Genomic DNA, 13306 nt, shown 5'->3' with positions numbered 1-13306 from the left:
ACTATTTGTTGACATTATTGGTGAAAAAACAAACTGCATCTCTCCCGCAGCAAATATTGCTTTTTGATTGATATTCAAGAGTTGATTATATTTGCTTAGCATGGGTCCGAGCTATATTTGAAGAACTGGTGTGAAATGTATTTATAGGAACATTGTAATTAAGAAAAGTGTGGTGTGTCGTATTGTATACTCTTTTACTCTAAGAGCAGTACAATGTAGGCAAAGGGTTAAAGACTATTAAAACGAATTGTTCTTTTCGAATTTCGTCAATCCAGTTTTAACCGGTCTTAACTGATCATCAACTTTCCCTAATTTGAATTGATTCATGTGAAGCGTATCTTTTATTTTCATTATCGTTCTTTGTGATAATTATCGATCTAAACGGCTTTTTTAATAGACAAACCAGGTAGAACTCTCGGGCTAACTCTTCAGGGTTTTTGTTATACGCTTAAAATATACGCATTTGCTGGTGTTTTTCCATTTTGTTGTTTCTCGAAACAAAAATGAACTCCAGGAAAATTCCAATTCTTTGCCTTGTTATTTTTAACTGTTTTAAATTATTCATTTCACCTCAGGGGCTGATTAATGGTCCTATCTCTGTTCATTTCAGCGGTGTATTTTTATTTCTTTTCATCATTTAAAATCTCACAGAGGGCCTTAATCAGAGATGAAGAAACCGATCACCAAAGACGCGGAGTATTTGCATACGAACCCCCATAAGACCTGTTTTTTTAGAGTTAATGGAAGTACTCCTGAAAGTCACGAATCGGTTTGACTCCCTGTATCTGCTTGTTACTTGATGCCGAACTGATAAAAAACGTATGTTTTTGAGAATTATTTTTGCAATAACTGCGAAATGATTTTCAAGCAAATTGGTCGACTTCAGAAAACAGTGAAAACAGTTTCAGAGTGACACAAGGAACGGAAGCTACCTTAACAATTTCCTTCAATTTATTTTAAGATTGAAGATTGATCATTTGTTTGTTTTGGTTCTCTAGAAAAAAGGATTGGTTAAAGTTAACCGATTAGTTTTTTTCAGTCGAAACAGAGACGTAGGCTTGTCGTCAAATGAAATTGTAAGAGATAAGCTGATAACCCCCCACCGAGGGAAAACGTTAAACTGGTTGAACGATGCATATAGAAAAATTAAACGATTGTTTCCAAACACCAAAATTTCTGATTCAGCAATTTATCGACAATTTACACTGTATACATGGAATTATCAGCGCGGCTTCACCGACGGGTGAACATGTTTTTTTTGTAAAGTACTATATAAATATATGATATAGACAATCTGATCGTTGACATCGGCGTGCGGCGATTGCAGCTTGCCAATGACACTTACTGAGATAACATCAGTTTCGATGCAGAAATTAACTATCTCAAGCTTTTTGCGTTAAAGAATAATGTTTAGGCTCTCCTTTAATGTTACAGGATTTGGAAAAAAGTCAGCTCACCAAAATTTTCCTTAGTATCCACGCAAGGTTTCTTTTCTTTCTCTACTTGAGAAACAAAGTTATTCCTGACTGCTTGTAAGGCTAAAAAAGAGACAAAAAGCCTTAAAACTGTAAAAACAACTTTACTTATTATATATCAGCTAGCATATTCTTCCCTTTCATTGTAATAAATATAAATGTAAATTTATTATATTTTTTTTAAAGTTCTTAAACTTATAGAGTTTGCTGCATTACATTGTTCTGTCCCTGTAGAATCTCTAAATTACTTTTAATTATTAATTATTAACAGCTCACCTTGGATGACGTGAAATTACTTTTTAGCAACATTTATTCGTTTGTCCATTCTGAATATGTCTTTTATCTTTCTTTGTGTTTCCGGGAGGTCAATCTTTCTACTAACTGCCAAGTGTGGGTAAAATATTTTATCTTAAGTTTTTCTTTGGATAACAAACAGCCGAAGACAGATAATGTGTCGAAAAATTAATAGCTGGTTATGATCTTTTGAAAGTAATAAACACTTCGACTTATTTTGTGTTTCTTGTGCAAAATATTTACTTCAAGGGAACATTCAAACCTTTAATTTAACATTAAAGAATATTCCTTAGCTGCCGTATTATTCAAAAACAGCAAGGGGTACATGAAAAGACGAAAAACATTAAACTGATAAATTATTGACATTGCAGGTGTAAAACAGCGTTTGAGTTGACCGTGTCAAGCAGTCCGGTGATGACATAGTCCATGGTGGAACGACAAAATGAACTGCAATCAAATGCTAGCCAAGTGGCTTTGTGGTTTCATGTGCATTACGTTCTGCGCCGGCCTGTAAGTTTGTTTTGTTTTAATAACTATTTCCTTTACTAACGTAACGCTTGAAAGTTTTTACCTTATAAGACTTTTTTGTAAGACTTCCGTTGTCGATAAGAAGGTTTTCTATCACGCAAACAAAGCAAAGCATTTCATCAAACATTTTGCAGGCGAGATATAAGATTTTGATTAGGACTGATAACGTAGTGACGAGCAATCTCGGGTTAGAAATCTACCGGGAGTGAGAAACTATCAAAGCGAATTCTCAGCATGCTTGAGACCAAGGGCAGTTATAAAATACATGTTATACAGAGTGTGTTGCTTGCTTCAACTTCCCAGGTTCATTTAAAGTGTTAACTTCACTGATCTTATGGCATGGACAAGTAAATTGGCTTTGAGCCTTCAGTTACCTGTTTTCGCGAGCACGTCTTTTTTAAGAGCACTGTTATCGCAGGAAAAAAAAAGCGACAAGTTTTGTTAAATATTTAATGAGTATCCTCAGTATTTCTGCTTTGTACTACCTTACTTTGTTTAGCTTAAACCAACAAATTTCTAGCGGTTATATTTCAATGGTAATCACCAGTGAAGGAAGTTGTCGTCGGGGTTGTCGTATTTCGAATCGCAAAAATTGAATATGCCCGTGTATTTTGTTTCTGAGTTATTTATGAACCGGGCTTTTGTTGTAACAAAATAAAACTTTCGGATCTTTGGATACCCATTAAACACCATGCAGTACGTAGTTTTTTCTTGGTGTGAGACTTATTAAAACAAGACTCGATCAGATAGCAAAAGGCAAACAGCCAAAAACCCGTAAGAAATGATGACATTAATGCAACCTTTTTTTTCACTGGCATCCAAACAGCAGCAGCCACCATGACAACGATAACGGCCATCTTTTGCTTGTTAAAAAGGCCACATTTCCTCGAATTCTGGTAAAAACTTTTATTTTCAGTTTACAAATAAATTATTTTGAAGTACCGTTGTTTGACTTCTTCCAGACAATTGAAAGCTGCAAGGGCGTTTTTAAGTAAAACAATAATGGAATTTTTCAGTGAGGAGTATTTTGTCCATTTCCTATAATTTTACTTCCTTTCTTTCAGTTAACATCAGTTCCAACGCCTCTTCTTCCTCTTTGCTAATTGAAGCGCCCTCCGATGACTTCAATTTCCAAATATTTGATTTTGAAGATTTACGCTTATGCATATCAAGCACGATCAAAGTGTTATTCTAAAATGTTATCACATGTTCTAAATTATGCCTTTAAAAAGAAGTAAGCATTCCAGCCTATATATATATCACATTCCAAACAGCTCAAGCGTTCTCTCAAGGGTGAATTAATAAATTCATTAACGGAAATTTGATTTCATAATTTGGCCGGAATATACGTAATTTCACTGCTTGGTTTCTCGTAATTGTTTCTTCTCATTTTGTTCGCCACTCAATTTTTTCCACCCTCTTATAATACCTAAAAAGAGGAAAAAGACTTTTGGTGTACTAAAGTGTACTAAGAGGCTCCAAAATGTAACTGGCAAAAGAGAAAATGGGAACTGATGCAGTTGACCCAATTTTATGCAAAATTAGGGATATGCTTCAAATTCTCATTCTTCTCGAGTGAAGCCAGACAATTTGAAATCAACACTGGAGATTCGACTCGAATTACTGTTTGAACATTGGAATATTCACTTCAACTAAAAATGTTATACTAAAGCGACGAAAAAATTCAAATTTACATTAATGAATCACCCTTGGGCGGAACGCTAGAGCTGTTTGATTGACTCAGAGTATTCGGTCTTATCATTTTATTCTGCTAGTTTCTCTGTCAAGCATGGATGCTTTTTTCAATTTTTTTTCGCGATATTGTTTGTCAGTATGTAATTAAGACATTAGTTTGAGATGTCTGACTTCTTGCTTCTTAGTGAGGGTCATCCTAATGCAACCAAAGACTCCGTTCAGGAAGACAAAGAGTGGATTGTAAACTCCTCGAGAATCTTGGACCAGTTGATGAAGGATTATGATCCCTCCATGGCTCCATTTGTACCAGGTATGTAACAGGTTTCTCTCGGTATCTTGCGTCCTGATGTGGACTGGGTCGATTAGTGAGTAAGCAGCTCTACAAAAGACCTTTATGATTTAAACTATTTTATTGTTATTATATATTACCAACATCTCAATGGAACTTTGGTCTTTTCCCTTCTTGCCTTTAAACCACCAACCACCAAGAATGTTTCATACTGCGATCATATGTGCTAGTACATGAAGGTGGTATTACAAAATTGTTTTTTCTTAATGGCTTTTTACGGGAGTCAAAATGTCTTCAGTAAAAGGGGTAACTCGTTAGAATTCCTCAGTATTCCTCAAGACTGCTTATATTTGAAGGTTTTTTTGGCTTAATTGTATGCTGGCGATATGTAAAACTTTCCTTGAAAATCGAAACGCATTGTCATCACGATTTATTGATATTCTTGGCGATCAGTCACATAGTTGGTTATATTAGACTCAGTAAAGGAAATCTGTGATAAATCCAAGCTGTTATAACTAAAACTTAGTTTATATTTTGGTGTTAGCCTGAACTGTCTGCCCTCTCCCGCCCTTACGGACTACTGACATTTTAGGCTAGCTGGATGACTCAAGGCAAAAGTTCTCATCCTTTGAGTGTTTGTTTTCCTTTTCCTTTTCCTTTTTCGCGAGCAAGGACTATTGCACCCAGAGTAAGGTCAGGGTAGGGAGAACCTATACACCGTCAGGGTGTGGAAAACATCTAGTGCATCAGGGTGGGGAGAAAATTACATGATCAGGGTGAGGAGGACGACTACGCGATCAAGGTGGGGAGAACATTACAGTTCTGTCTTCATTTTAGGTAAACCAGTTAGAGTGAATATTAGTATGGACGTACTTGCCTTTGGTGAAGTGAAAGAGGCAAATATGGTAAGCTAATACCTTATTGGCTTTGTTAATGGCTTTCTTATTGTATTATAATTTCATCAGTGAGTTATTTATAAGTTTGTATTGCCTTCTACTATATATCTACTTAATGTTCGACTTTGCGGCAATATATATCGTTCTTAAAATGTATTTTGTCGTTTGGTCATTGTTGCTACAAGAGTTAGCTTTATACATTCTAACCCGACCTTGTAGAATTTCTCTATGTTTTCAGGTCTTTTCAAGTAAACATTCTGGATATATTAGCTATAATTAGGGATGGCTGACTAAAAGACCAACTAAATGAAAGACTGGCTGACTGGTTGACACTGACTGACTGACAGACTTCATGGCCTCAATATTGAAAGGAGTACGCTTATACGACAGTCGACAGTCGGCCATGTTGTAGAATTCTGTGTGATCAGCATTTAAATGGATTTGTGTTTTCAATTTGTGTCTGTTAATGCATCTCCACATGCAACGTTCAGATGGCTTTGATCAACTGCTGAAGAGCCATGCACCTGATTTAAATGCGTCGAGGCATGAGCTGACAAGTAGTGAGGAATGATCCAAATTCTACTGAGTTACACACTTCTCACGTGATCGGCGGCCAGTCGGCCATGTTGTAGGATTTCGCGTGATCAGCACTAAAATGGAGTTGAGTTCGCAAATTACAAATATATTACAATGGCCTTAACATACGACAATTTAAACAAACATTTACATTTTATCTTTACATTTTACATTTTTTATTGGATCTCTGCTGCAAAAAAGGTGTCACGATGACAACACTGTTAAAATCGTCCATTTATGTACTTTAGTGACAGTGATAGAGGTTGAACATCTCACGTTTATAGTTGTCGTTGTTTTATGTCTTTTATTGTATTATTTTCACGTTACAGGAGTATGGATTAGACTTATATTTTCTTCAAGTGTGGACGGACATCAGGTTTGCTCAAGGCCAAAGTAGAGTTTTCTCTCTCAGTGGAAATGACATAAAGAAAGTTTGGACGCCGGATACATATTTCATGAACGCTAAGAAAACAGAGATAAAAGATGTAAGTTCCCTTCTATGTTGCTTTATTGAATTTTCGGTGTGAGTACGGGATGTTAGTTTACCTGTAACTGAAAAGATGTACGTGATTATAAACTGTGATGTGCTTTTAACAGGTCATGAAAGACAACCAAATGGTTTTGATACTGCCCAATGGAATGGTTGTACAGATGTCTAGGTAAATAATTTCAGGTGTAATGTGAACCCATTTAACTCATGACATAATTCTAAACATGCAAAAAGAAAAAAAATGTCCACAAAAGGGTCATAAATATGTAGGTTCTATACTAAGCTTTTTCCGCCTAGCAGGATGATGTTTTGCTGCGTGGTCTTGGGTTGAATATTTGGAATGTACTGTGCATTAGGAGCAAATCGTTTGGAACTGGCCATTTTTAAAGCTATCCATTGTATTTTAATGAAGAAGCGGGTCATCTATTTCGACGGATCTCGTCGATGGTGACGAATTTGAAGACGCCAGTTCTGTATTCCCGGCTCGGGAATATTTTTCCCAGACTCCCCCTCGTGTTGTGTTTGCAAATGCCTTTGTAAACATGTTCGCCGTTTCTCGGGGATCCTTTTATCGTGGTTGCAGGGTAATTCCTCTTTGTATGTTTCATTAGGATCACATTAATAGTTGCCTGTAACATGCAGCTGCAGATGTATCCATTTGACCGTCAGAAATGTGACTTGGTGATCGAGAGCTGTAAGTAACCTTCTTACGCATTTCGTAGCAAACAAACGTGTTATTTTAGTGTTTCCCCTTCGCAAAGAGACGGTAAATATGGTACAAAAATGTAAAAGATCCTCAAGTGATCAACGGACGCCTTGCAATCCCTGGTATAGGTCGCCACTCCCTTAATTTTCTCTAACAATGGAAAACGTAAAGTAACCTTTTTTGGGGGCGCATGGGTGGCGCTGTAGTGAGAGTCACCAATGTAGCCCGGGTTCGAATCCTGGAGCCGGCGTCATATTTGGCTTGAGATTGCTGTTGGTTCTCGTCCTTGTTCTGAGGGTTTTTCTCCGGATTCTCCGTCTTTCCTTCCTCTACAAATTCCAACACTTCTAAATTCCAGCTCGATCCGTAATATAAAGAGTGGACGAAGACCCACTCTTTATATATGCAACTGTAAATTTATTCTACTACGGACTACTCGTAATCTACTTCTAATGTAATTTATTTTGGTTTTGTTTTGTTTTTTTCTATAGTTTCATTGACTAAGGACGAACTGGTTTATAACTGGGGCAACTTGGAAGCAGACGAATGCCGGGTTGAAGTTTATGACGATGCCATGGCTCAGTACGAGTATAAAGGAGTGAAACTCAATTACAGGCACAAAAAAAATTTCTTCTGGTATGTTCGTAGTACAACATCAGATTTAGCAACCCAGCAACAGATAAAAATATGAAATCGTGTCTCTGCTTTTTTTATACTCGAGTAAATTAACATTCTGCTTGGATATTTATTCAAGTTTGCTGGAAAAACGTTCGAGCGTAAGAAAGGCACCATGGAGAAACTTCGCCTGTTAATGACTAACTGCATGTAGCTCCGAGCTCAATCCCTAAAGTGAGATATATGCCTTGACAATTTGATATCTCTTGGAAAGGAGAAATTCTAAATCAAGGTGTTCTCGCCAATCAGGAAATTTACACCAGCACTTGTGAACGTTTCGAAATTGTCACGTGACCCTACTGTCACGTTGCTTAGCAACATCTCCTACGAAAATTGCAGGCTCACGCAGGTTTTTCTATGACAATAATCCCAAGATATTACTGTATCTTGACACTAGACAGCTTGTTGTTATATATTCACATGTTAACTTTCCTATGCTGTTTCATTTTTCCAACAGCGCCTTTCTCAAATTTGTATGCCACATGGGTGTTTGACCGCCGTACTTCATATACGGTGCTCCAAGTGTACGTCCCAAGCTACATGATCGTTATTCTGTCATTCCTGGCATTGTGGATTCCTCAAGAGGCCGTACCTGCCCGAGTGGGCCTGGGAATAACAACTGTACTTACTATTGTCTACTTTTTAGGTAAGGAAAGAAATAACCGAAAAGATCATGCATCGATTTATCGCATTGTTGCCATACAAGAATAACACCAGTGTTGTCAGTTTGAGGTTTTAGATACATGACAGTTTCAAGCATTCCACATCAAACACATCAGCTCACGTGTGTGAACAAAACGTTTTGAAATGCTCTAGCTGCCATTTTTTCTGACAACTAAGATAGAAATAAAATCGTTTTTATTTCAAATGTTCTATGGATATTCATGCAGATGAAAGGCAAGTCTGTTAAGAGGAAATCTCTAAGTCTCTATTTATTTTGGTAAAATACGTTAATGCTCAATGAAAGTAACGAGCTGCCTTCTTCTTTTTATGCAGGAACTGTCAACAGTAACATGCCTCGTGTGTCTTACATGAAGGCGATTGACTGCCATCTCTTTGTGTCTTTTGGTTTTGTATTTGCCACCATGTTGGAGTATATTGTTGTACTTACCCTCTCAACCAGGAAGAAAAGAAACTTAGCTGCTCACGAGAACTACGAGGTGAATTATTATAACTGTGATTTGTATAATCGTGTCAATGACAAAATTCCGATCATCTGATTGATTCTTTGCAAGCCCTTGTTTAATAATTAATAAACATGCTTGGCTTGGTGCGGTCCAATAACAACTTACTATTTTGGACACATGTCATTGGCCAGTACACTTGAATGCATTCCTTTTGAGGAACATGCAAAAAATCTTATAATTTTTAGAATACCATTTCTAGAATAACAGCTTAGCGGTAATTGTGCTTCTACCTGAAGTGCTTGTACTGATTTTGATCACATGCTTGATAATTAGGCAACTTCACTATTCAAAATGCGGTCAGAAACGGAGACTCGATGCAGTGCGGACTAAAACTTCCCTTTTACTCTTGTTGTGGGAAAATCCACTCAACTAAGTTCGTGTTTGTTGTTTCAGTTGTTTCTGTTTGCAGGAATGTTATAGAATAGAAAACTTTGTGACATAACACGTGCTCTTTCTGTTATTTTTACAAGCTTGGCCCGCTGAACAATTATACCTCCGACGATTCACCACAACATAACTCCCATGGTCCCAATAACACCGAGGCCCGTTATCGAAAGGGTAGTGTTGAAAGCCACATTGAGGATGGAACCTTACCAGTTCTACCAGGAAAACACCACAGAAAGAAGTACCATGGAGCCATGGCAACACACCCAGTTGACAGATTCTCTCGGATCTTAATGCCAGCAATTTACGCAACCTTTGTGGTTGTTTACTGGGTGGTCTGTGCAGCATTGTCGCCTCAAAGGGAAGCATTAGATCTGTGTTAGGTGTACTGTAATGTTACATGTTAGCTGATAACTAGTATGGTTTTCTTTCCTGAAGGACGTTCATGAAGTTGTATGAAGGTTTTTAAAAAAGTGGAGGCTTAAGTTAATGGCAAACGTATTTTGTGTAGTACACGTGAGAAATTAGCATTATTTGTTGTCGGACGGCTTTCATCCATTTCTCGTCAGAAGGTCAGATCACCTTTAGACAATTGATGGCAAGCTTCGCTTATTTCATTAACAATTTTTTTTTCCATTTGGAACTTGAGACTGTTACCTTAATACAGGAGCGCGATCTCTAGTAGAGGTATATTTCTCTTGTAAAGTAAACATTTATAAGAAAGTGAGATAAAAGACGGGTGAAAAGGGGATTTAGTAGATGTTTGTAGTAGTCTGCTGCGTAAAACTTTCACCTGTTAAATAAAGATCGAACATGTGACTACAAATCAAAGAAGAAGAGTAGAATAAGCGCAAAGATAATAAGGAACGGCAGGGAGCTGGGACAGTGTAGTTAGATGACACCGTTGTGCAAATGGCAGCTATTGATTATAGGTTGATATGTCAGTCTTATCGCTCTAGGAGACTCAACGCCGTATCGGTTATCATAGAAATTGATTTAGATGTGAATACCGTATTTATTCGAATAAACGCTTCCTCGAATAAACGTCGCCCTCGAATAGACGCCGCATTTTAGAGCAGAAGTATTAATAAACGCCGCATCATGATGCAGTATTAAAGTTTTATACTTATTTAAATTTTATTAAAATTTACTGTGTAAATATATAAATTGACAGTAAGAACTATGATAGATAAAGCTGGCGTGTGGAAAACATCGGTTAAAGAGTTACGTTGTATATGACAGTGGGATTGGTGTCCACGCCCCCTCTCCTTTTCCTCCAAATTGTGTTGTGTGAATTTTATGAATAAACTCATCATGGTGACATGTCTATCACGAATTAAGTGTCTAAGAAGTGATGATATAATATTTGTAATATTTATAGGATCAGCTAATATTAGGATTGGTTCTGTAGTTCGCATGAAATTAAACACCTAACCTAGAGTTACAGTTACAGGACAAATTCAGAAAACTGGTCATGGTTCATCCCACTCAAACCCTGTGTCAGCCAAGCCAACTGCTTGAAAACTAATGGATGGGTTATAATATCTAAGTTTCTAACATGTTAAATCAGTATTAAAATCATGAAAGATGAACAAGGAAAGTGAATTTTTCTCTGCCTTAATGTTTTGTCTTCAATTTTTTGGTATTCGTCTTCACTACTCGTGTTTGCAAGGAAAGGCACATGTTTTGAGAAACTTTTTACAAACCAAATAGCAGTAGCCACATGCGCACTTTTGTGTGTACCTATTGTTTTAAACGCTTCGCGTAATAACGATCAACCGACTATTGTGCATGAAACAGGAGTAGAAATATGATGCTTATCTGCGCTTTCAACTTCGTTGCGGCTGTTGGTGCGTTTTTTAACTGTTCAGGCAAGAGAGAGGACAATCGGTAAGCGTAGTTTCCTCCTCTTATAATTTCGTTTTGTTTTTACCTCGATTGAAGTCAGTTTCCCTTGCGTTTATGTGTTTATATTTGTGTCGCTGAGATTTGTTTTTCTTTTGTATTTTAGTTTGCACTGATCCTAATGGAAATAATTAAATCCTTTTGACCATTTCGCTCCGGCTCGTAAATAACTTATATTGAAATTGTCTCTTTATAGGGCTATTGGTATTGAAAGTGTTCTGGCGAGTCACAGATGTAATGTCTGATACGTGCTGGTCATTAATTTGTTATGTAATGTAATTTAATTTTTAATATGAAATGCTCTCGTTTTAAAAGTCTCGTTTTAAAAAATTGTTATGTAATGTTGTTTTACGTGATTTGCTTTGTGTTGGCAGCTTTTTATTGCAAACACCCACTGTCAAACCGAAAGTGTCCTGGGAAGTTTTCATGCATTCGTATTCCCTTTGAGTAACGTATTCATCACCCACAGCGAAAAGTATTTTTTTGGAGAGTTTACAACAACTGACTAGTTGGTGGAAGGAGTGAATTAAGCCCCATCACTATTCTCCTCTGATTTTACTTAAACAAGCAAAATAGTCTAACAAATATACGTACATCAAGGATCCAGACTTACTAGGGGAGTTACCATTGTGTACAAAACGATATAATATGGAAAAAATAACGTCTTAAAAATGCTTCAACGTTTCGGTTAAATCGGGAACCTCCGTTAGGTAACATAAAATCAAAAAGATCTTTTTATGAAAACTTTTTCTCGTCTACTTAAAAACTCGTTTTTATCGTTTTAACGACCAGGTCGTTTCCGTATTGGTCAATGTCTTCACCTGTTTACAATAGCTGTATTTATAGTTTTAAGCTGTCTACACTTTAGGCGTTATTTTCATTTTATTGCGTTTCAACGAATGGTAGAATCCCCTGAAGTTTCTCCAGATGATACCATCATCAAAAGTGTCATGCGGTCCGCCATGATACAGTCCATTAAGGTGATATTTGTTGTACTACTTGTTCCCAAACATCATTGTCTTGACCTCTTGTCGAAAACTGCATATTGCTGGAATCAATACAAAAAAAATAAATCATGTTAAAGTCATTTACCCTTTATAACAACGCCACGTATTCAACCATACATAGTGTAAAAATTATTCAAGTATTCATCAAAGAAACACTGGGTTGATGCGTAAACAATGCCTCTTTCTGCCTTGAAATATATTTGATTTCGGACTCTGTACAAAGTAAACGAAAAACACAGTTTCACATATATATAATATTTATTAAACCCTTTCCCTAACCCTTATGCAGGGTACACTTTTTCTAGAGTCTGGTACGCTACACTGGTACCAGACTCTGGAAATGAGAGAATTACTCTAAGGTGATTAAAAGTGCTGCAAAATAACCCAAACATTTCCTTCTGATCGTTAGCCCTAGAATGGAAATCTGGGACCATGCAGCCACGAAGGCCTAATATGGACGGAGAGGTGTCTTACAGTACTGTTTAAAATTTACAGAGGTTTAAATTATTTAATATCTTAAAACCAACCACACGGCTTTACTCGCATCAGGTGTTTTATGTTTTGTAATCGAGCAGTTCACTGATGACAACATTTTAAAGATAATTTTGCATAAAAAATTGATTAAACTCTATTAAAACTTTAGATTATGTTACAGTGAAAATCATAAAACCATGAACACTTTTATTGATCTTGGATACGAAAATTGTTGCAGAAAACCATCGAATAATAGCTCAAAATGGCGGAAAATGTTAAAACATGGACAGTGATGGAGTTAAAAGTTGTTTTGGAACAGTTTGACAACTAGTTTCTCTAATTTTTCTTTCTAAGTATAATTTAAGTGTTCACGGTTTTTCATATTTTCACTGTAAAGTGTTTAATAGTTATATGCCAATACACAGTAAAAAGCATTTTTAGTGAGCTCACGCTGTGTTTAGATAAAACTAATGATGAGTTGTTTTTGAAAATAAAAATTTTGATCAGTTTTTTGGTACCTGAAGGTGATATCAACTGCACACCCTGTGGACGACAATTGTTTTGTGGGCGCAACAACAAATAACAAGGTATATGATGTGTCCCTGTTGCCATAAATTGTCAGTCTCTTCCTAAAGTAAAAGAGCATAAGCAAAGATATTTTGACTTTTAAATCTTCTAATAAATTACAAGATTATAGATGTCCAATTTCAGACATACTTTTAAGT

General features: G+C 36.5%; 1 protein-coding gene across 1 annotated transcript; it reads left to right on the top strand.

Moving 5' to 3' along the window:
- The first annotated feature begins 2115 nt into the window (after nucleotides 1-2115).
- LOC144635705 (gamma-aminobutyric acid receptor subunit rho-1-like) lies at nucleotides 2116-10791 on the top strand. The gene is made up of 10 exons (XM_078494787.1): nucleotides 2116-2279; nucleotides 4178-4302; nucleotides 5119-5186; nucleotides 6083-6238; nucleotides 6351-6412; nucleotides 6855-6937; nucleotides 7441-7582; nucleotides 8080-8270; nucleotides 8621-8784; nucleotides 9282-10791. The coding sequence occupies exons 1-10, from the start codon at nucleotides 2212-2214 to the stop codon at nucleotides 9576-9578; spliced, it is 1356 nt and encodes a 451-aa protein (XP_078350913.1). The 5' UTR covers nucleotides 2116-2211; the 3' UTR covers nucleotides 9579-10791.
- The last annotated feature ends 2515 nt before the right edge of the window (nucleotides 10792-13306 follow it).

The sequence above is a fragment of the Oculina patagonica genome, chromosome 1, assembly GCF_052425735.1.
Source record: "Oculina patagonica isolate OP01 chromosome 1, crgOcupat, whole genome shotgun sequence".
In the NCBI taxonomy this organism is placed as follows: domain Eukaryota; kingdom Metazoa; phylum Cnidaria; class Anthozoa; order Scleractinia; family Oculinidae; genus Oculina; species Oculina patagonica.
Note: the sequence above shows the minus strand (reverse complement) of the source record. Positions and strands in the feature narration are given on the sequence as shown.